The sequence below is a fragment of the Andrographis paniculata genome, unplaced genomic scaffold (assembly GCF_009805555.1).
Source record: "Andrographis paniculata isolate CXL003 unplaced genomic scaffold, ASM980555v1 Contig62END, whole genome shotgun sequence".
Classification (NCBI taxonomy): domain Eukaryota; kingdom Viridiplantae; phylum Streptophyta; class Magnoliopsida; order Lamiales; family Acanthaceae; genus Andrographis; species Andrographis paniculata.
Window position 1 is genome coordinate 7,561,039 of NW_026137598.1, and position 23,722 is coordinate 7,584,760.

Consider the following 23,722-nt stretch of genomic DNA (forward strand, 5'->3'; position numbering starts at 1 on the left):
AATATATATAAATTAACTGTATATGTAATAATATATTTATAATTTGTGTATATATTATTTTGAATGAGATAAATAAATAATAATAAAAAATTGAGTATTTCCAAACATTTATTTTCTACCAAAATTTTTTAGGTAAGTATCAATTAATAACGTGATAAATGTAAAGTAATTACTGAATAAATACGTAAGTAGACATTATTATATTGGTGCAGTAAGTGAATAGTAGCGTTGGACTCGACATCATACAAATGCAGTTTCCATACATGTTGGCTGGATTAATGATTGTAATTGATTTATTATTATTGGTTGACTCTCTTGATTTCAAGTTTAAATTCATGTGTTGAATTTTTTTTTATACCTTAATTTGCACAATTAAATTGTTTAATCAATAATATAATACAAAAAGTATGTTCTCAAAATTAATTTCAACATATAATTCATGTGACAGTTACTATCTTGATTGGATCCGATCAATATATCTAAAACAAAGCGACAACAAATGCTTCCGAAGACTTAAAATCACGTATCCTGATCGGATTCCATCAATATGTAAAACAGATAAGCAATAAATATTTTCAAAATTTTAAATCACATATTCTGATCGGATTCTATCAATATATGTAAAATAGACAAACAACAAATACTTCCAAAAACTTAAAATCACATATCGTGATCGGATTCCATCAATATATATAAAACAAACATACAACAAATACTTTCAAAGACTTAAAATCACATATTTTGATCGGATTCCATGTAACAGAGACATACGACAAATGTTTTCAAAAACTTAAAATCACTTATATATCATTTAGTGTAGTGCAATGCAATATTGTACTATTGTGTTAAATTAAAAAATAATAATAATAATAATAACACTAATTCAGTAATTGGCATAATAATAATAGTAATAATAACAATAATTCAAAAAATTCGAAAAATAAAGAAGTAAAAATTTGTCTCATGAAAAAAAAAAAAAAAAAAAAAAAGTGCATAGAAAAGCGAATAGGATCCAAACAGAATCCTATTCCACTATCCCATACATATATTGTGTATATATTACACACTATGTATGTAGGGATAGAGTTTATTTTTGAGACTAATAATCCCATGGAATGGAAAAGACATTATTAGTTATAACCTACCTTCTGTGTGCTGCAGATGGTTGATTATGGCTTGACAAGCTTGGCTATGCCGAAAGCAGCGGCAGAAGCAATGGCTCCGATGAAAGCAGTCTGGAGAGCGCTGCTGAAGGGCTTGTTGCCGGTGTAGTGGCCCTTGCCATAGCCGAAGATGAGCAGTGCAAGGAGAGTTATGACGACAGAGGCCATTGCAGCTGTTTCAGCCTTGGGGATGAACATGTAGGGGAGGAGGGGGACCAGTCCACCCATGATGTACGCAAGGGCAATGGTGAACGCACTCTGAAGTGCTCTTTTCGGATCTGGCTTCTCCAATCCCAATTCAAACCTGCCAGTTACAGATTACAATGGATGAACACAGCAGCAGATTTGTTTTATGTCTTCTAATTCGTTCTCTCAATTAACTCAATTTGAGATTCAACGATGAACTTACTTCATCATGAAATCAAGCCATGCCTGAGGATTCTTCCGCAGAGCATTCACCACGGGAGTGTATTCATGTGGCTGAATCCCGTATTCGGAGAGTATTTCCGCTATTTCTGCCGCTTCTACAGCCGATTTATTTACAAAATCGATTAAATTATCTCTCTCTAGATAGTATGATCAATGATGTGAAGTTTTGCTAAACTTGGAAATTAGGGGAAATTTTCGGTGGAACCTGTGTCAGGCACGGCGATGATCTCATCCTGCTCCCTTTTTAGCTCTCTCGCGTAATGATCTGCCTCACTTTTTGCCGCCAGATAACTGCACAACGCACAGATTTGGTAATGTCCGACAGATATATATAGAATTGAACATACAGAAAGCACTATTTTATGCATAGGCACACGAACGTACAATTGTTGGGGATTGTGTGTGTGTGTTGCGTTACATACAAATTCAAAGTTAAATCAACAAAGAGCACAGCACACCACAGATAAGATCACGAGATTGACGACAGGATTTCGCGCCTGATGCGAAGTAATCTACAGCATATATACCTGTGTGTGTATGTTCTAATTTGTATACAGATTTCAACTAGAAAACTGAGAAAGTGAAGAAAATACCCTCCGAGGCCCATGGATATGGCGCCGGCAGCAACCTCAGCGAGACCGGCGGTGAGAACTACAGAGGAAGGCGCGTTGGCACCGGAAAGGCCCGCCGCCAGAGCGAACGGCACCGTGAGGCCATCGGAAACGCCAATGATGATGTCACGCACCACTTCTCTGGCGGTAAAGTGTTCCTCGTCGTGCTTCTCCAGTAGAACTGTGTTCGATTCTCCTGGCATTTCCGGTAACCGCCCTATGTGTGTGAGATCTATTATCTATATATATATACCTAACGCCTTCAAATTCACTTTTCTCCTTCTTCTTTGACTCTGTGAACAACAATCGAATCTATATATTGAATCACAGAGATGATGAAGACAAAATTGAAGATTGGAATTATCAGGAAGACAGAGACGGTGGAGTTTGGCGGTGGTTAGACTGCGGAGGAGTTTCTTCTTATAACTTCCATTCGCCCGCACGTACGCACTCACGTAAATATATTTTTATATATATAATGTGCCCAATTTTAAAAATTTTAAATAAAATCACAAAATTAAAATTGAAGATTTTTTATAAACTTAAAACTTAACATAAACCAACTAGTATTTATTAAGGGTGTGTTTGTTCGGGGAATTGGATTTTCAATCCATTATTCATCTCATTCCACCCTTCAAAACATCAAATCAAATATCTATTTTTTATTTTTTATATTATACTAAAAATTAATTTTACATTCAAAATATTACATCAACACTTATTTATTTCACATCATATAATTATTCAAATTTAAAATTTTTTTTATTCAAATCTCAACTCAAAATCCAAACCTCCAAAGACACGCTAACTTACTACTTTATCAGTACTTATTGTGCACATATTATTATGTTCATTGGTCTTACACCAAAAGTCATTTTCCTTTCTTAAAAGAAGATTACATTAACTTATTACTTTATCGGTACTTATTGTGTACATATTATTATTTTTATTCGTCTTACATCAAAAATCATTTTTCTAAGATTAGGGCGTGTCTATTTTGTAAAATGCTTTGGAGTATTATTTTTTATATAAGTTATAGAAAATTTTGTAAATAATATAAATAAAAAAAAAAATTGAATGTGTGTAATATATTATTTTCTCAATCTATTAAGAGGGCATTTGCTACATAGAAAAAAATAAAATTGCGAGTAGAGAATTGAACTGCAGATAAATGAGAGTATATAATAAAATTGAATAGGGAATGCGATCAATTCTCGTGTTTGGTCAAACAGATAATTCAATTGAGAAATATAAAAATAAAAGGCACCTATATGAATAAATCAAACAAAAATAAATGATTAACATAATTAAAAAATAAAATAAAATTAACGAATGAAAATTCATGAAAAATATTTTTGGTGGTTTTTTCTTCAAAAAAAATTATAAATTATATACGATGTTTTTTAAGATTATATTTAATACAATTTCTTAAAAGATCGTAAAAATAAATACTTTAACAATAAATCAAATTTGATTTTTTTAAATTAAAATAATATAATTTTAAAAAAATAATAAAAATTAAATAGTACAAAAAGGATAAAAATATATATATACTACGACATCATTTCTATCAATTTTTCTCGATATGGAAGAGAAACGTAAACAGAAAAATGAAAATGATTTATTTTTCTCAAACAAACAACATAAATGAAGCATTTTCCATTTAGCTGGCCCCATTTCTTTATACCAAACACAACTTAAAATTAATCCTCTTGGATCCTACCCGAATATTATGAAAGAGAATATTTTTATTGAAAAATGATAAAATTAAAAAAATAATTGAGATATTTTTGAAAAATTAATTAAAAATTAATGTCAATGAAAAGAAGCCTTTATTAAATAAAAGTAATAATTAAATAGTGATTTATTGTCTTTCACAAAATTAATAGTTAGATAAATAAAAATAAATTTAACGAAAAAAAAAGCGCAGAAGATTTTTTACTAAATAAAAACATTACATTCTTAAATGTTTTACTTTAAAATTTTTAATTTATAATTTTTAAAATTTAATTTAATTAATTAATTATTTATATTATAAAATAATTATTTTTATCAACATATTTTTTTATTATTCTTTATCTATACTTCTCATAATTCTTGTATTTACAAATTAAAACACTATAACCGGAACGGTGGAAAGGAGTATTATGCTTTCCCATTTATATATAGTTATAATGGTGAAATTTTAATTATTTTAAAACTACCTTTAATAATGTTTATTTTAAATTTCAAATTATAGTAAAATGAATAATGGTTATTAACCCTATTATACGTTCTTTATTTTTATATTTCTTTGGCTTAAAAATTGGAAGATGATCGAAGTTGCTATAAAATTTAAAATAAAATTAAAAATATGTCATGCTCTAACTAGGAATATTTTAAATATTTTACAAATATTATATATATATAATATTAATATAATTTTAATGTATAATTAACAAGCACTATTTATCAAGATTGTCCGTAATAATTATTACTTGCATTCCTCTTTGAAATGCATTTCAAATATGTAAATACAAATTTTAATAAAACTAATTAATTATTATTTTTATAGTTAAAATATAATTTTTTCGTCCGTCCAAATTTATTCTCATTTTTTTTTAATCTGTGCGTTAAATTTAATACATTACTAATTTTGGCAAACTCAACAAAAACCAACTTTTAACTATTATTCTATATTCAACACTTATTTACAACAAATATTATTGTCTTTATTCATTCTCTCTCCTCTTTAACTTATTTTCCAAAAATACCAATAAAATATTCAATTTTTTTAATCTCCTGTCGGACCAAATATAGGAGTAAAACACATTATAATGTTATACTCCTCTCGACTAAATTGTCATATTTAACTTAGACACAAAATTTTAAGTATTGTGTAATTACTAACAAGTAATAATAAAAATATATAAATTATGAAGTTTAAAATATTATTAAAATATATAATTATATTTCAAAAAAAATGACAAATTAAATGAAATAAACGAAAATAGAACGATGAGATAAATTAAGTGAAACCAAAATACTATAAAAAAAAAAAAAAATGAATATAAATTTAAATGATATAAACGATTATAAGAAAAGAGCCCCAATGGTATATAATGTTTTTTTTCATTTTAGGGTTTTAATTATTTATTAATTAACAAACATAAAAGACAAAAAAATTGTTCTTTCAGGGTTTAGGAATTTTTTCCTTTCATTGAAAAGATAAAATATATATATTTATTTTAATTCAAAGTATTTTTTATCATATAAAATCATTATATATTATTAATACCAATTTATCATATATTTTATTTAAATTACAAATATACTTTTAATAGTTTCATTAACCAATAAATAATAATATTATTTTTTAACTTATTACAAAATTCAATAAAATCTTTTAAAAAAAAAACTAAACTAATTATATTTCTAAATTAAAACAATATTTGTAATATTATTTAGATAAAACAATTACTAAAATAAAAAATAAATAAATTATTAAGAAAAATAACAGTGGGAATATTATGGTAACAAAACCAAATTATCTCTTTAAATTAAAATTAATATGTAACTCTTTCTTTTTATAAACACATTTGATTTTTTCATTAAAATATTTACATTTAGTGGGTGTCTAAATATAAAATATGAATATAAACCAAAATGCACCAAACTATATATCAAAATAGCCACTAGCTTCTTCACAAATTTTCATTTTTAATTTTAAAAATACTTTTTTATAAAAATTCAAAAAGTTTTAAAAAAATTTTTAATAATTATTACAAAAAGTTAAATATTCTATTTAAAATAATATGTACACAAACCCTTTTGTATTAACCCATTACGTTAACAATTTCCATAATTTAGATGTTGCTATACCGTTAATTAAATAAATTAACATTTAATCAACTAATAAGATAAAAACTATCCAATTTTCTCGCCAGATTGACTATTAGATTCACTATTTCAAAATCTAATAAAAAAATAAAACAAACTCTTTTTTTCACTATTATTTATTAAATATTTAATTTTTATTATTATTTTAAAGGGCTTTTTATTTTTATAATTAAAAATAATTTTTTCAAAATTTTTTTTTTAAAAAAAAAAAAAAAAAAAAAAAAGGAAGCAAAATCATGGCCTTATTGTTCAATGCATTTACAAATTTACACAAATTTAACCCAACCATTTCTTATCCTGTTATTCTGCAATTTTCCTCCTCTACATCTCTACAAATGAATACAATGAAAACAGCATTCAACAAGGCAGAAAACAAGCAAACATTTGCAACAAAAAAAAAGCAGCATATAAAAATTACAAATAAAAGAGTGACTAGAACTCCTCAGCTCAGGTCTCCAACTTGTTTTTTCAGCACACCAAAACTCAGTAAAGGCGAAAGTGCAAAATCCTTTCATCATCAGAGTCCATAAAACATTTCTTAAGAACCAAATTAAAGAGACGAAACAAAACATAAATAGATCTAAATTTATTCGATTTAGCAAATTTGGAAAGCCAATAAATTTTTGGTGAAATAAATTGTCATCCATCATAAGACATTATATAAAGCACAACTTTCATTGAAGAGAGTTCTAAGTAACGATCGACATTTATAAAACTGGTGTTATGTATTCTGAAACCACTTAAACAGGAATTTTGAAACATTCAATTCTACTACTCAGATCGTACGATTCTCTCAATAATGAAAAGCAAAAGTGCAAGAAAATGCAGCAACACCAATGGTATAGAAAGGGGTTATGTATTTGCTCCTCTCAGACAAATGCCTCGAATTGTCATCAATATTTAATAGAATGGATAATGATCAGACTCGTCATCTTTGATTCATCATCACAGAGAATAGAAACATTAACCCCTAGCTGCCCAATTTTATAACTAATGTTGAACGAAAATGAATCAAGTATATTCAAAGCTATCATTGTTGAATACTGCCAAGGTCGGCATCCAAAACATATGATTTCAGAAAGAAGCACATCAGCAGAACGAACGTATTGTTAGTTCGATTTGCAATTACCAACATTAAAAAATCACCACATAATACAAACAGAGAACACATAAAAATAAAACAACATCCAATTTTTGGCCACTTCAGTTCTCCGTAGATCTTCCGCATGGAATATTTATCAGAAGAACGAAAGTTATTTTAAATTGACGATCATCCTCAGTGGCCAAATAACAGTGAATCAAATGTCAAACCAGATTCAAAAAGCACAAACAACAATTCACAAACCAAAATTCACAATAATTCTCTCTTCAGTTCAGGTCTCCAATAAAGATTCAGCACAGAAATTCTTCTCAGGAGATAAAAGGTCATTCAAATAACTCATCATCAGAGAAACGAACTTACAAAAACCAATAACCAAACGCACCATTCAAAATCGAAATCAAACAAGACCTTCCAAATCAAAAAAAGAAAAGAACAGAACGCAGCAGCAAAAGTTAAGCAATCAAACTAAAAAAGAAACTGTACCAAGAACGAATACCACAGGCGGTCTGGCGATGAATGGCGCTGTGGTCTTTATTTATAGTGAGGAGAGACTAGAAACCCTAGGTCGGTTGGTACTTATTGGGCCCATGCGTGTGGATCGTATGAATTGGGCCTACGTACATCGGCAAAACTCAATTACAATTATAGAAAATTTTCTATATATACATTTTTGGAAATTTTAATATATACAAAATTAACATTTCATAAAATACTTTATTCTTTTACAAATATTTTTACTTTACATCATATCATTACTTTACACAAAAAGGTAAAGGCAAAAATGTCATTATACTACTTTTAACTTCTCACTATAATTAAAATACTATTATTTCTTAAACGTCTTTTATTTCTTAAATGCGTCAAAAGTAAATATAAACATTATAAGTGGACTGAGGGAGTATTTATTAATAATATTTTTTTTCGTAAAAATATATTTATCAAATTAAATATCTTTTCATACTTCTTGTGGCTTGATTTTGATTTCAAATGTTTTTTTTTCTATCATACAATGACATACTCCCTCCAAGAAAGAAGTATACATTTACTTTTAGCGCGGAGTTTAAGAAATAATAATATTTTAATTATAGTTGGTAGGTAAAAGTAGTGTAATAATATTTTTGCCTTTACTTTTTGGTATAAAAGTATTGATGTAATGTAAAATAAGGGTATTTGTGAAAAAAAAAAAAAAAAACACAGAGTATTCAATGAAATGGTTACTTTGTAATTAGACGTCACAAAATAGAAATATGTATACGTTGTAGTTGGACAAAAAAGAGTATTAAAATATTTTTTAGTTTTTAAAAAAAATAAATAAAAAAATTCAACCCGATCAATATATATTAATGATATATTAATATTATTTTTAAAAGATAATTAATTGTATTAAATAATATTTTTTTTAGTTTAATTAATATAGGATTTAATTTTTTTATAATAAAATATATAAAACTGAGTCCGAGTTTGAATCCAGCACTGAGTTAAATTTATAAAAAAAATACAAAAATATTTCAGATCCATTGGATATAACTTGAGTCCATTTTGGACCCGCGGGTCCATTGCCATCTGTACCCATTGCAATTACTCTAACCCACACCCCTGAATAGCTGGCCTTGGAATTTTTTAGGTTTATATTATTCTGATTTAGATTTTAGAGTGTATTATATTCAAACCTCATTTGATTTGCTTTTTGGAATTTAAAATTAATTTAATTTTAGAAAATGGCAAATTGAATATGACATTTTAAATACAGTTTTTTAAAAAATAAAAAATAATTGTAACTGTATAACAGAAAAATAAAAGCAACCTATAAGAAATTGATGTATAATTTCACCCTAAACATCAATTTAGAGGGGATTAATAAGCATATATAGGTATAGGTGAGTCAGACTGTCCAATGCAAAATAAATATCTAAAAGGTCCCACTAATTGATTCAAACACACATTAAAAAGAAACTATATTTTAAAAATTGAAGATATTATAAAATATGCCCATCATTATCCGCTAGCGGAAAAATATATATAATTTTTTTTATATATATATAATAGGTGGGAAATTTTGTGAAAATATCGGACGGCTATCCCTCACTAGTCACAAGTCACGAAGCGAGGAAGATGGAGCGCATACATACATACATTGTACCTAATCCTACATCTCTACGTCACGTGATGTTGCCACGTGAGCAACAGTACAATCACTTGAAGCTGGGGCAGCGGGGCGGGACCCACCGTTAGGGAGGGTGGCGACTACACCGAGGCGCATTGGATAAAAACCCCATTGTTGTTCCCTAACCCCTATCCTCTACTTTTTTTTCTTTTTTTCTTTTTACCTATACCGTTGCGTTGACCAACACTATCCACTCTCATATTTTTAGCATATATATTTATTTATTTATTAGTATCATTTGCCCCAATTATTTTCTCCTCTTTCTTATTTACTCTATATTTTATTAATTATGATATTATTAATACGTAGATCCTATTAATCTATATAAATTTTGAAAAAAATTATATCAAAGTAAGTATTTACTTTTTTTCTCAAATTTATGTATTTTATTTTTTTTGTGATACAAATATTTAACTATGTTTTTATAGTAAAGATATATCACTTTTTTTTTTTAAATTTTCTTTTTTATTATGAAAGAAAATATTATATTTTTATTATTTTTAAAATTTATATTCGATCAAATATACATAAATTTTGATGAACAAAGTATTAATATTTTATGTTTTAAGAAAAATCCCCGAAGCTCTCATAAGTTATAAGTAATGAACCCAACATGATTCTTATTTATTTATTTATTTATTTCTGTATAGGGAACTATTTCAAAGTTCTTGATGTCAAACAGACTAATACATATAGATACATATGTTGACTAAGTGATAAAGAAAGGTGCTCACACTCTCAACTTGTGTTCATGTTCCAAGAAACATATCTAAAAATCTAATATGTTACATGTAGGCCAGAATTTGATTTCAGATTTCCTACGATTTAAATATTATTATTATTATTTTTTAAAAAAAAAAATAAGGTCAAATCAAATAAATGTTACATAAAAATTTATTAGAGCTTAAATTATTTACTATCCGCCAAATTTATTCTCAATTTTTTTAGTCTGTTCATTAAATTTATTTAATTATTTATTTTGGCAAAATCAACCGATCAACATTTAATTATTACATTTCATTCAATACTTATTTACAATAATAACTACTAACTTTATTACATTTTTTATCTTCATTTACTTTACTTTTTAACTAAATTTCTAAAAATCCCCCTAACTATCTATCACATTTTCAATAAAATATTCATTTTTCTTAATTATCGTGTCGGATTCAAATATTTTAATTTTAAATTTTTAATGGATGAAAGGAATATTTCAATCAATCCTCAAAACCAAATTTAAATTTGAAATGAACACACACAAAGGAATTGTTTATTTGGGTTATGAATTATAAATGGTGAATTTTTGAATTTTAATATTTACTTAATGTGATAAAAATATATATTTTTATAATAATCTAAATATTAATTTAAATTTTAATATAATTCAATAATAAATAATAATTAATTAATTTCTTTTATTGTAAGAAGATTTAGTTAAATAGTCAAAATCTCCTAAAGGCTAAAACACACCGCATAAAGGTTTAGGGTTTGTTTCGTTAGTCGCTAAACCCAAGTTTTTACTATTTTTACTTTGTGTTTTTAAAAATATATATATATTTTCTTTCTTATAGAAAATCTTATAATACATTATTTTAATATAAAATTCAAATTAAAATTTTTTCAAACTTATCAAAGAAACATACTTAATTTACTTGAGTTGAGTTTAGATACTTTTTTTATATTACGGTGTGTTTGTATGGGGAATTGGATTAGATTTATACTATTAATTCTATTTTTTTTTCCAAAAATATCAAATCAAATACTTTTTTTCATTTTTTATATTATACTAAAAATCAATTTTACATTCAAAACATCATATCAACACTTGTTTATATTACATCATACAACTATTCAAATTCAAAATTTTTACTATTCAAATCCCAATTAAAAAAATCCAAATCCCCAAACAAACACTAAGTGTGTTTGTCTCGGGGATTTTTGTCAATTTTTATTGTTCATTAATTTTTTTAAAAAATATTAAATTAAATACTTATTTTTAATTTTTTAAATTATATTTAAAATTAATTTTATATTTAAAACATTACATCAACACATATTTATAGACATCATATAATTATTAAAATTCAAAATTTTTACTATTTAAATCTCAATTCAAAATCAAAACCCCCAGAGAGACACACCCATAGTATATATACTGTGCTTTGTTTTGTATTTTGATTTAATATTTTTTATACGAAATATAAAAAAATTGTTTAGATAACATAAAAATAATTAATACGTGTAATATTTTAATTTTTTTTAAATTATATTTTAAATTTTTTTTTGTTGTAGAGACAACCCTATAAATACTTTCAAGAGTTTAAAAAATTATATTTTAAATTTTTTTGTTGTAGAAACAAACCCTATAAATACTTTCAAGAGTATAATGTTTATTTATTACACTATTATATATTATATGTAGTACAACTAGTATACTACTTCTTTCGTCTCATATAATTTATTCGTCTCACATAACTTGTTATTTCTATTTTTGAAAATATTATTATGCATTTTAATCATATTTTAAATTTTATAATTTTCTTAATTTTAATTAAACTATTTATTTATTTTAATTTTAATTTATAATTATTTTTACTAATACACTTCTTAATTATATAGTAATTATACTTTACTTAAATTTCTTTCTTCATTTACGGTAATAAGCCCAAAATATTTTGGCCGGAGGGAGTATTATTAATAATCAGTTTTTGAACTTTATTTGCAATATATATTGGGGATGTTACAGTTTAAAGGAGGTATATTTATTTGTATTCTAATGTCGAATGTATCTATATTTACAAAATTTTTGTTATATAACAAAATGCACTATATATTCCTTCCATTTTAATAGAATAGCTTTATTTACAATTATCAGTTTCAAATATATTAGTCTTATTTTTACTAATAAATATATCACCATTAAAATATTTATATATTTTTTATTATTATTACACAATTTGCACTATTTTTTATGCCGATACATTCACAAAAATAATTTTTTTACACTTATATTTTTTACCAATCAATAATATAATATCAATATTTTTAAAATTAAATTAATATTTTAATATTATAAATTATTATTTTTGGGACAGAAAATGTATAGTGTATACTATATCTATAAAAATAAAATAAATATTTCAATATTATAAAATAATATTTTTACATTATCAATATTTGGCTTATGTATCTGAAATAAAAAATAAAATAAAATCATAGAGTGAACACACTAATTATTTTTCACTATTTAATATTAAAAAATATATACGTAAGAAGATTACATTAATTAAAATCACCTATGTATTTTCTACATTAAAAATATTACCTGTAAAATCAAATTTCAATATTACATTAAAATGTCACTCATAAATCCATTTTCTTCAAAAAAAAAAAAAAAAAAAAAAAAAAAAAAAAGGTACTGTACACTCCATTAAACAACGAATTCATCTGAAGAAACACATAAAATAGCTATATATTCCGGTCAAGTTCAAAATTGCAAATTTGAAAGTGTTTGTAGACCATAATAATAAAATAAGATTAGCAAATTTCCCAAAATTTGGTCTGCCTTTTTCCCTTTGACCCCTGAAAGAGAATCTTAGCTGTAATGTTAGTAAATGCAACAATGGAGGAGCCGAACCGAGCCTGAGAGCTGCCATGGAGTGGAAAGGGACCACAATTGCCAGCTATTCCTTGTAATTATTTTATGTTATCTGTACAGTTATCCATAAGAAACTCCACAGTATAGGTGGCCATGGCCAACTCTCCACGCCCATTAAAATTAATAATAAACCCTATTATACAGATATAGCTTTCTCTAGTTTCTGTGTGTGTGTAAATATTATATAGATTTAGCTCACATCAGGGACAGTATTCTGTACTCATCAATGTGTGTAGTAAGCTTTTTGTATCTATCCCCACTTGCAATAAAAGATAAGAAGAAGAAGAAGCAGCAGCAGCAGCAGCAGAAGAGAAGCAGAGAGAGGGGTATTATTTAGCAGCGGTCGGTGTGTGTGTTTCTTCCTTACCTACAGAAATTAGGGTTTTCTATTTGCCCCCAAATTTGGGAATTGGAAGCGTCGAATTGTAGTGGTGAATTTGACTCAACCGTGTGTTGAAATCCCACCATCAATTATTTGTCCCCTGCGCTATTATTTCCTTTTTGCTGTCAACGTCTCAGTGTGGGCTCGCGGCGTTATCTTCATCCGATTGAGGTATTTTATCCTGTACCTGTCGGTTTCCTTGTTCTCGAGACCAGACGAACGGACGGACGGGTTAGGATTGGCGGTGCTTCGGTTTTGTGATCTGAAATCAGCTCTATCTCCTTCTGCTTCGATTTTCAAGTCAAATCGCGAGGGTTCTAGGTAGGTTAAGCTTTCCTGCTTTTTGTGGTTTTTTGGGGAAAATATTTGTGAAGAGGAGGAAGTTCGTAAATCGCGTGGGTTCCGGCGATTGTTCGATTCGTTTTTCTAGGGTTCTTTTGGGGGGAGTTTTGTAGCGGTGGAAGAGATTAGGGTTTGAGGTTGTTGAATTTGGGGATTTCGAAATGGTGTCTAGATCGTATTCAAATCTGCTGGAGCTAGCTTCCGGCGAAGCTCCGTCGCCGTCGTTTAGCCGGATGAGCCGGCGGATCCCGAGGATTATGACGGTCGCCGGCATAATGTCCGACATAGACGACGATACCTCGGAGAGCGTGGCTTCTGATCCATCCTCGTCGTCTCAGAAGGACAGGATAATCATCGTGACAAACCAGCTTCCGATAAGGGTTCACCGGAGAACAGACGGCAGCAGAGGCTGGACTTTCACCTGGGAGGAGAATTCGCTCCCAATCCAGCTGAAAGACGGGCTGGGAGACGAGGATCTCGAGTTCATCTATGTCGGCTGTCTGAAGGACGACATTCACCCGAACGACCAGGACGAGGTTTCCCAGATACTCCTGGAGACATTCAAGTGCGTCCCGACATTTCTGCCTCCGGATTTGTTCACGAGGTACTACCATGGCTTCTGCAAGCAGCAGCTATGGCCATTGTTCCACTACATGCTGCCGTTGTCGCCGGATCTCGGCGGGAGGTTCAATCGGTCGCTGTGGCAGGCCTACGTATCAGTGAACAAGATTTTCGCCGACAGGATCATGGAAGTGATTAACCCCGAGGACGATTTCGTGTGGATCCATGATTACCATTTAATGGTGCTGCCCACCTTCTTGAGGAAGAGGTTTAACAGAGTAAAGCTCGGGTTCTTTCTGCACAGCCCATTTCCGTCGTCTGAGATTTACAAGACATTGCCTATTAGAGAAGAGCTTCTGCGGGCTCTGCTTAACGCCGATTTGATTGGATTCCATACCTTCGATTATGCGCGACATTTCCTCTCCTGTTGCAGTCGAATGCTGGGCGTGTCGTATGAGTCGAAGAGGGGTTACATAGGCCTCGAATATTACGGGCGCACGGTCAGCATCAAAATCCTCCCGGTCGGTATTCATATGGGTCAGCTTCAATCGGTTTTGCGCCTGCCCGAGACAGAGGCGAAGGTATCAGAGCTCATCAAGCAGTTTTCGGCGCAGGGGAAGACAATGTTGCTCGGGGTAGACGACATGGATATATTTAAGGGCATTAGTTTGAAGTTATTAGCAATGGAGCAACTTTTAATGCAGCACCCGGAGAAGAAAGGGAAGGTTGTTTTAGTGCAGATAGCGAATCCGGCGAGGGGGAAGGGGAAAGATGTGCAAGAAGTTAGGGAGGAGACGTACGCGACAGTGAAGCGGATAAACGAGGCATTTGGAGAGCCGGGCTACGATCCCGTCATCTTGATTGATCAGCCGCTGAAATTTTACGAGCGAGTTGCTTATTACGTTGTTGCTGAGTGTTGTTTGGTCACTGCTGTTAGGGATGGGATGAATCTTATACCGTATGAGTACATTATTAGTCGGCAGGGCAACGAGACGTTGGATAAAGTGTTGGGGTTGGAACTGTCGTCCCCAAAGAAGAGTATGTTGGTTGTATCGGAGTTTATCGGGTGCTCGCCATCTCTAAGTGGCGCCATACGAGTTAATCCGTGGAATATCGACGTAGTAGCGGAGGCTATGGACTTGGCTCTTGTAATGCCGGAGGCAGAGAAGCAATTGAGGCATGAAAAACACTACAAATATGTAAGCACACACGACGTTGGATATTGGGCTCGGAGTTTCTTACATGATCTGGAGAGAACTTGTAAGGACCACTCCCGACGGAGATGTTGGGGTATCGGGTTTGGCTTAAGCTTTCGAGTCGTCGCACTTGATCCTAATTTCAGAAAACTGGCAATGGAGCATATAGTTTCGGCGTACAAAAGGACTACGACCCGGGCTATTCTTCTCGACTATGACGGGACTTTAATGCCTCAGAATTCCCTGGACAAGAAACCGAGCATGAAAACCATCGATATCCTTAACAATCTATGTCAAGACAAGAATAACATGGTTTTCATCGTGAGCGCTAGAGGACGCGACAAGCTAGACGACTGGTTTTCATCTTGCGAGAATCTTGGAATTGCGGCCGAGCACGGTTGCTTTGTGAGGTAATCTATCGACTGTTGTTTCCATTTCCATTGTTACTGATTTTATACTCTGTAGTAATCGTTTAGCTTACTTCGTTAATTGGGCATTTAAGGATGAAGGGAGACGAGGAGTGGGAAACACGCGTACCAGTAGCCGAATGCAACTGGAAGCAAATTGCCGAGCCGGTAATGCAGCTGTACACAGAAACAACCGACGGATCAGTGATCGAATTTAAGGAAACCGCAATGGGTTGGTGCTATGAGGATGCTGATCCCGACTTCGGATCTTGTCAAGCTAAGGAGCTTCTCGATCACTTGGAGAGTGTACTCGCAAATGAACCTGTCACCGTGAAAAGTGGCCAGAATTGTGTCGAAGTTAAGCCGCAGGTATGCGAAGGGATTGTGTTGCATTCCATGTTGTAATGTTTTTATCGTTTTCGGGTAATGAAACTCATTCTTTGCTATGTAGGGTGTAAGTAAGGGTCTTGTAGCCAAACACCTGCTGTCATCAATGCAAGAGAAAGGAATGTCTCCGGATTTCATCCTCTGCATCGGAGACGACAGATCCGACGAAGATATGTTCGAGGTCATCTCCAGCTCGATGGCGGGTCCATCCATCCCGCCACATGCCGAAGTATTTGCTTGCACCGTCGGACGGAAACCCAGTAAGGCTAAATACTATCTTGACGACACTGTCGAAATTGTTCGGCTGATGCAGGGACTGGCCTCTGTCGCCGAGCAAATGGCGCCTCGATAGAGAAAACGAAAGAATCATTTCTCGTCTTTGATGATCATATGATGAGACCGTAGAAAATTGTAAATGATAGACCGATCGAGGAATGCTGTGGATTGTCTGTTTTTCTGGTTTTTGTTGTTGGAGTATTGTGGGATGGTATTGCATGTTTGTTTTGTCTGTCCTTTGTATATATAGTGTTTTCATTATCGGTTTAGTGTATGTGTCTCTGCATATATAGACACCCTTCTAGACTTCGGAGTCTAAAGACTATTGCATATTTTTATTTTGAATATTAACGGTCTAATTAAATTATGAAGTAACTAGTTTAAAAATATTTTATTTTTTTCTACGATAAATATATCTAAAATTATATATTATTATTAAGAATTTGTTTTTATTGTATTTTCTATATTATTTTTATTATGGTTTATTGGAGTGGAGGAATTCATAATAATGAATAATCATTCACGTTGACCCAACAGATCCGAGTTGTGTGGTCTGGTCAGGTCGTGTCTTGCCCGATCCAGTCAACTCAAATCGTTAAAAATTATTTCTTCAGCCTTGCAATCCATTGTAAATATTATTCATTTTAATCATATTTTTAATTTTTATAATTTATAAATTATAATTATATTATATTAATTTATAATTATTTATATTATATTATAATTATAATCTTTTTCAAATTCTCGAATCTATAATAAACGGAATTATCAATTATCTCATGTCATCAATTAATCAAATATCTATAACTCTGATATGGTTAGAGCGTTCATATTTTGTGCGTAACCCCTTAATATGATATCTATGAATTACGTTGCTACTTAGCTTGAAATTGAGCCAAATTAATTTAGTCAAATTCAATCAATTTTCAAGATTAAACCTAAAACTAACTTATAAAATCCGACGTTTTCAAGTCCAACCGTCACACATGATTCGCCTAATGCGATGGATATATTCCGGTCTTGCATTAAATCCATAAGAGTACATTCGATTGATGAAAATAATATTACTTTGAATAAATATTTATAATATATTTGTTGCTGTCAATTTCAGAATATGGCCTAATAATTCCAATTATAAATAAATGAAATGAATGACTTGTTGAACATGACTCAAGAATTCTTTTAATATTTCAACAAATCCTTCATGCAATTCACACACACACACACACGTATATACATACCTACTATTATTATTACTATTATTATTATTATACAATTATATAATTATATTATAATACCTAAAGAAAAACACACATATTACAAAAAGTACAAATAATATAGTCTCGTAATGAATAGGTTTGTGGTATGAAAATGAATTCGTGATCATGAGGTCATGTATTCAAACTTCTGACGCGTGCCCTCGTTGAATAATGGCTACATGTTCCACGTTATCAAAAAAAAAATTTAAAAAATAAATAAATAGAATAAACTAAATTGATCATATATTATACATATTTGATTCATATAGGCAACCCAATTTAAATAGTTATATATCCATGTGCATATAATCCTGTTTGTTTCGGGTTTTGGATTCTAAACAATAAAAAACTTTGAATTTAAATTAATTATTTAATATAATATAAATAAATCTTAATATAATAATTTGAATAAATAATTAATCTTTAAATAATAAAAATAAATATTAATTTAATATTTTTTATGAATAATATAAATATATTTTTATATATTTATATTATAATTAGTGACCGACGCTGTAGATCCCCATTTTATTAATTTAATTTATAGTTATAATAATAATAATTTTCATTATAATGATATTGTATAAAAAATATAAATTTTCATCTTAAATATCATGTAACAATTTTTTTTTTTTTTTTCATCATCCTATTATTGCCTCAAAAGGGTATTGAAGAAGTTAAAAGTAGAATTGAAAGGGTGGAAGTGAATCCAGAAGTAGATTCTTACAATTTTTTTTTTTTACATGCATACACATGAAAAAAAAGAATTATTAATTCAAAAAAAAAAAAAAGAATTATTAATTAAAAAAAAAAAAAAAAGACTGATGACTTACAATTCAAAATATATTAAAACTACAATCGAACCATAAAAATAAAATTGTATAATTGAAAAGACAACTTTGCCCCCCAAAATGTAAAAGTTGATTCCGTTGATTATAATACAAACTTATATGTGAATTTATATTCAGTATTATTATCATTATTCAGACAAAAAATTATAATAAATACAAATATATGCATTTATATATAGTTAATATAAATTAATCTTATAAAAATAGAAAAGAAGTTGAATGTATATTTTTTATTTATGAATGAATTAAATATTGAGATTATCAGTATATGCATGTTCAAAAATTTTGAAAATATTTAGAAAATTTTGAGGGTTTGAATTTCGAGCTTGATTTTAGTTATTCTATAATAATTTACTGTATACGATACTATCTTTTTTCTTCAAATTTTGTTTGTAATTTATGTTTTACCTAAAAATAATAATACAATAAATAAAAAAAAACGTTAAAAAAGAAAACACACACACATAGGTACACACAATTAATCCCACCTTAGGAAATATAATTTCTTTTTTGTTAACATTAATAAATAATATATATTTATCTTATCAATCGTTTTAATTCTTCATATGTATATATTATAATTTTAAATAACTATCCTATCTATAAATTGAATATTAGCCAAAATATAGGGAATCAATCAATCAATTAATTAATTAATCATTTACTCCTCGTTAGGGAAGTTACCGCACCAATTATACTTCATACCAAATCACAAGAACATTGACCAAATTACAATATTTGACCATATAATTAAGTTACCAACATATAGCAATTCTTACCTAATTTATAGCCCCTTAATTACAATGATTATTTATTTTCTACAAAATGAAATTAGCAATATTATTTCCATACTTTGAACATGGACTTATTTATATGACCTGAATTACCCAAAATACCCTTATGCCCAAAACATTTCTCGAACCAAATCTGGCAATGGCACTGTGGAGCAGTGCTCCCGGACTCTGCAACAGCGAAACTCCCAACAATATTCTATAACTTGTCCGAGTGTGAAGATGAGAAGGTTTACCCAAAATCCCACACGCAAATCCCACAGATGAGTGGTCAAACTTATTACAATAGCTTATTACTACAAGCTCCAGGGCCTCCAGAACCAGAATTAATCCACACCGTTGACTCGCCATCAACGAACGGCTCAGATTACCTGACGTCAAGCTCCAACACCTCAGCACAAATGTCTATAAATTGAACAAGAAAACCAGAACCAGAATGAATGAAGGAACGAATGAATCAAAGATCATGAAATTTCTCCTCTTCCAAATTCAAACTCACCTCTGTACGCACAGCAATCCCATTTTCAACCCATCCACGTAAAAACATATATATATATATATATTGAGAGAGAGAGAGCAGACAGATTTTCAATCTTGATCGGAAAGTGCAGAAAGAAGCCATTGACGATGAGCGATGCAATTGTGCAGAAGGCTCTGTCCAGTTTGGGCAAAGGCTTTGACCTAACCTCCGATTATCGCCTGAAATACTGCAAAGGCGACGATCGCCTCATCCTCCTTAACGATTCCGGCGGCCGGAGCCTCACAATTCCCGGCTTCGGAACGTTCGCCGGCGTCCCCGTCGATATCAGGTGCGATAAAGGCGAGCGGATGCGGTACCAGTCCGACATCCTCGACTTCAATCAGGTATGCAGCTGTTCAATTCGTGCTCGACTTAATTAATTAATATATGATCTCAAATCTGCATTTCGATCGGTGCATGTTCGATTAATTAATTATATATATGGTATCAGATGTCGGAATTCTTCAACCAGAAGTCGTCGGTGCCGGGGAAGATCCCGTCGGGAGTTTTCAACTCCATGTTCGGGTTCCAGAGCGGGTCGTGGGCCGCCGACGCGGCGGACGTCCGCCATTTGGGCCTCGACGGCTACTTTATCATACTGTTCAACCTCCGCATCGATCGCTACCCGCTCGTCCTCGCCGACGACGTCCGCCGCGCCGTTCCTTCCACCTGGGATCCTTCTGCCCTAGCAAGGTACGTACGGACACACACCCTAATTATCTTAATTAATCGTCATTTTGATTTTTTTAAAAAAAGAAACAAATATTCAATTCAATAATGAAAATACTTCTTACTGAAAATTTTGATTAATTAAATTAGATAAAAATATAATAATAAATAAAGACTGATGAAAAAATTAGGGTTCTTGAGGTAATTGATTAGGAAGAAGAAGAGGTGAGTATTATTTTCAAGTGGTTGTTGGCTGACTTTTGGATGTAATTTTGGTATTTTGTCAGTCAGTTAGTCATTCAATTCATGAATGTATGTTATTAGTGTGTAAGGGTAAGGGTATTATTGTTGACCCACAAAGTACAACTATAGCGCATGTGACCAAGTCTACGGGGAATTTTTCGTGTGTCATATTCTAGGCATTATATATGTAAAAAAAATAATTATTATGCATAACTATTTGAAATGTTCAAACTTTGAAACACGGGAGGATTGATAATGAGTGCACGATTATTATTATTATTATTATTATTATTATTATTATTATTAATACAGCACTTAAATAATCAAAAAAATAACACCAACGATATATAGAGCATGCTACTGCTAGTTTTAGTCTCAATAAATCTAAAAAGAAGAATATAAAGTCAACTATGAAAATGCAGACATATATGCATGATTGATTTGATAGAACTGATCGGGTAGCAACTTTGATTACTACTGCACAATTTAAAATCATTTCGAATACTACGTTTATTTTTTACATTCTAGTATTTTAAAAGCAATAAATTAATTAATAACATCATTAAATAAATAAATAATTAGTGCAGATTTATCGAAAAGTATGGGACACACATAATAGTGGGGCTAAGCGTAGGCGGGCAGGATGTGGTCCTGGTGAAGCAGGAGAAGTCGTCGACGATGGAGGCCTCAGAGCTGAAGAACCATTTGGACAACCTCGGAGACCAGCTCTTCAATGGGGCCTGCACATTCTCACCAGCATCATCATCACCCCATAATAATCATAATTGTAAGAACAAAGTGCCAGAGGCCTTCAATGTGTTCGATCCACACCCAAGTCTTCTCAGCAACTATCCCACCGTCACTGCCAAAGACGTACGTCTTTATTTTTTATTAATTAACATGGTATCAGAGTCACGGTGTCCGTATTGAGTATTAATAGTTCTGCGTCCCTTTCTTAACATAGTTGCTTCTCTTTTGGACATTATTAAATTGAATATGTGTAATTATTTTTAGGGCATAAGTGTGATATGTTCCAAGAGGGGTGGGGATTCATCAGTGAGCAGCCACTGCGAATGGCTGCTGACGGTGCCGTCGAAGCCCGACGCCATTCACTTCAACTTCATTCCCATTACATCTCTTCTCAAGGGAGTCCCCGGCAGAGGCTTCTTGTCCCACGCCATCAATCTCTACCTCAGATGTACGTATATGTATGTGTATAATTGTATACTCCATCATGTATTATCATTACAATACATTAATTTGATTAATTAATTGATTAATGATTATTGCAACACTAACGACAACAGATAAGCCTCCCATAGGCGACCTGCAATACTTTCTGGACTTCCAAGCCCACAAGATTTGGGCGCCCATCCACAACGACCTCCCGCTGGGGCCCACAAGAACCAAAGCCCTTCATACGCCAGCCCTTCAGTTCAGCCTCATGGGCCCTAAGCTCTACGTCAATCCAACTCAGGTAACCACAGCCAACACTCCCGTCACCGGAATCAGGCTCTACCTTGAAGGCATCAAATGCAACAGGTACATACTAATAACTAATCCTTATGTTAATTAGTTAGTTAATAAACAATTCTAAATTTCTATAAATATAGAGCCATGTTAATGAATATTTGTCCCACGTTGGAAAAATGTGAAATTCTTTTGGATATAAGGTTGAAAGGCAATTTCTTTCCTGTGACCAATTTGTTTAAGAATGGAACCCGTATCCTTTCTTAATACATATTTTCTAACAAAAGTTGTCCGATTTTGAGGTGTTCTATTTTCTCTCTTTCTTAGAAAATTGAAATTGTTCTAGAACAAACCCCGAGTTTGAAGCTTGCTGATACTATGAAATGGTGTTAAAATATTTTAGATATATTTAGATGATAGTTTAGGTTAAATTTTATTATTTATAGGACTCGATTCTATCATTAATAAAACAAGCTAACTCTAAAATTTCCACAAAACATAAAAGTTCCAACTAACATATAATTTTTTGTGTCTTCTTTCTTAACCAGGCTAGCCATACATCTCCAGCACCTTGTGAACCCTCCGGTCCTCCTCCAAGACCGGCTCCACCCGACGCCGACGTGGCGGGGATCGGAGCAAATTCCCGACAGCCACCGCTACCTCCTCCCCATACAATGGAAGAAATTCTCCCACGTCTGCACATCCCCCGTCAAGTACGACCCCAACTGGGTCGACCCGGGACAAACAGACACGACGGCCTGCATTGTCACGGGGGCCCAGCTCCACGTCAAGAAGCTCGACTCCCGGACCGTGCTGCATCTCAGGCTGTCCTATTCCCGGGCATCCGGCTGCTGCATCGTGCAGTCGAACTGGATGCAGTGCGCGACGGAGAATCACTCGATGAAGTCGGGATTCTTCTCGTCGATCAGCACGTCGTTTACCGGGATCAATGCAGAGAAGGAGAAGCAGCCGGCACAGGTGATCGTAGACTCGGGGGTGTACCCGACGGGGCCACCTGTGCCGGTGCAGGCGCAGAAGATGGTGAAGTTTGTCGACACGGCGCAGATGTGTCGGGGGCCGTCGGATAGCCCCGGGCATTGGATAGTTACTGGGGCAAAGCTGGATTTGGAGAAGGGGAAGATTTGTGTTAGGGTTAAGTTCTCTTTGTTGAATCTGTGTTCTTGATTTGATTTGATATCATATGAAGGTTGATCATTTGTAATGAAACACATCATGTACAACAAGTATATAAAAAGGTCACATATCTTGATTCTTTTAAAAAAGACAGAGTTAAATGTATTTGCTTTAGAAAAAAGCCGTTACAAATATAATCAGAAGGGAAAATCGACTAAAACAGAATGA

General features: G+C 31.5%; 3 protein-coding genes and 4 non-coding genes across 7 annotated transcripts; 2 read left to right on the top strand and 5 right to left on the bottom strand.

Annotated features, from left to right (window-relative positions):
* Positions 1 to 973: 973 nt before the first annotated feature.
* On the bottom strand, positions 974 to 2,609 carry LOC127261109 (vacuolar iron transporter 1-like). The gene is made up of 4 exons (XM_051289308.1): positions 2,186 to 2,609; positions 1,798 to 1,883; positions 1,573 to 1,687; positions 974 to 1,467 (listed from the first exon to the last, which is right to left on the bottom strand). The coding sequence occupies exons 1-4, from the start codon at positions 2,404 to 2,406 to the stop codon at positions 1,170 to 1,172; spliced, it is 720 nt and encodes a 239-aa protein (XP_051145265.1). The 5' UTR covers positions 2,407 to 2,609; the 3' UTR covers positions 974 to 1,169.
* A 3,909-nt stretch (positions 2,610 to 6,518) lies between these two features.
* LOC127261434 (small nucleolar RNA Z159/U59) lies at positions 6,519 to 6,607 on the bottom strand. The gene has a single exon (XR_007840918.1). It is a non-coding gene; the product is annotated as a small nucleolar RNA Z159/U59 (small nucleolar RNA).
* Positions 6,608 to 6,946: 339 nt separating this feature from the next.
* Positions 6,947 to 7,036, bottom strand: LOC127261440 (small nucleolar RNA SNOR75). The gene has a single exon (XR_007840924.1). It is a non-coding gene; the product is annotated as a small nucleolar RNA SNOR75 (small nucleolar RNA).
* A 243-nt stretch (positions 7,037 to 7,279) lies between these two features.
* Positions 7,280 to 7,366, bottom strand: LOC127261436 (small nucleolar RNA Z159/U59). Its single transcript, XR_007840920.1, has one exon. It is a non-coding gene; the product is annotated as a small nucleolar RNA Z159/U59 (small nucleolar RNA).
* A 78-nt stretch (positions 7,367 to 7,444) lies between these two features.
* Positions 7,445 to 7,534, bottom strand: LOC127261435 (small nucleolar RNA Z159/U59). Its single transcript, XR_007840919.1, has one exon. It is a non-coding gene; the product is annotated as a small nucleolar RNA Z159/U59 (small nucleolar RNA).
* Positions 7,535 to 13,146: 5,612 nt separating this feature from the next.
* LOC127261422 (alpha,alpha-trehalose-phosphate synthase [UDP-forming] 6) lies at positions 13,147 to 16,877 on the top strand. The gene is made up of 3 exons (XM_051289783.1): positions 13,147 to 15,897; positions 15,990 to 16,263; positions 16,346 to 16,877. The coding sequence occupies exons 1-3, from the start codon at positions 13,892 to 13,894 to the stop codon at positions 16,631 to 16,633; spliced, it is 2,568 nt and encodes an 855-aa protein (XP_051145740.1). The 5' UTR covers positions 13,147 to 13,891; the 3' UTR covers positions 16,634 to 16,877.
* A 3,001-nt stretch (positions 16,878 to 19,878) lies between these two features.
* Positions 19,879 to 23,645, top strand: LOC127261423 (MACPF domain-containing protein At1g14780). The gene is made up of 6 exons (XM_051289784.1): positions 19,879 to 20,322; positions 20,430 to 20,671; positions 21,478 to 21,763; positions 21,905 to 22,088; positions 22,198 to 22,432; positions 22,909 to 23,645. The coding sequence occupies exons 1-6, from the start codon at positions 20,086 to 20,088 to the stop codon at positions 23,543 to 23,545; spliced, it is 1,821 nt and encodes a 606-aa protein (XP_051145741.1). The 5' UTR covers positions 19,879 to 20,085; the 3' UTR covers positions 23,546 to 23,645.
* Positions 23,646 to 23,722: the final 77 nt, after the last annotated feature.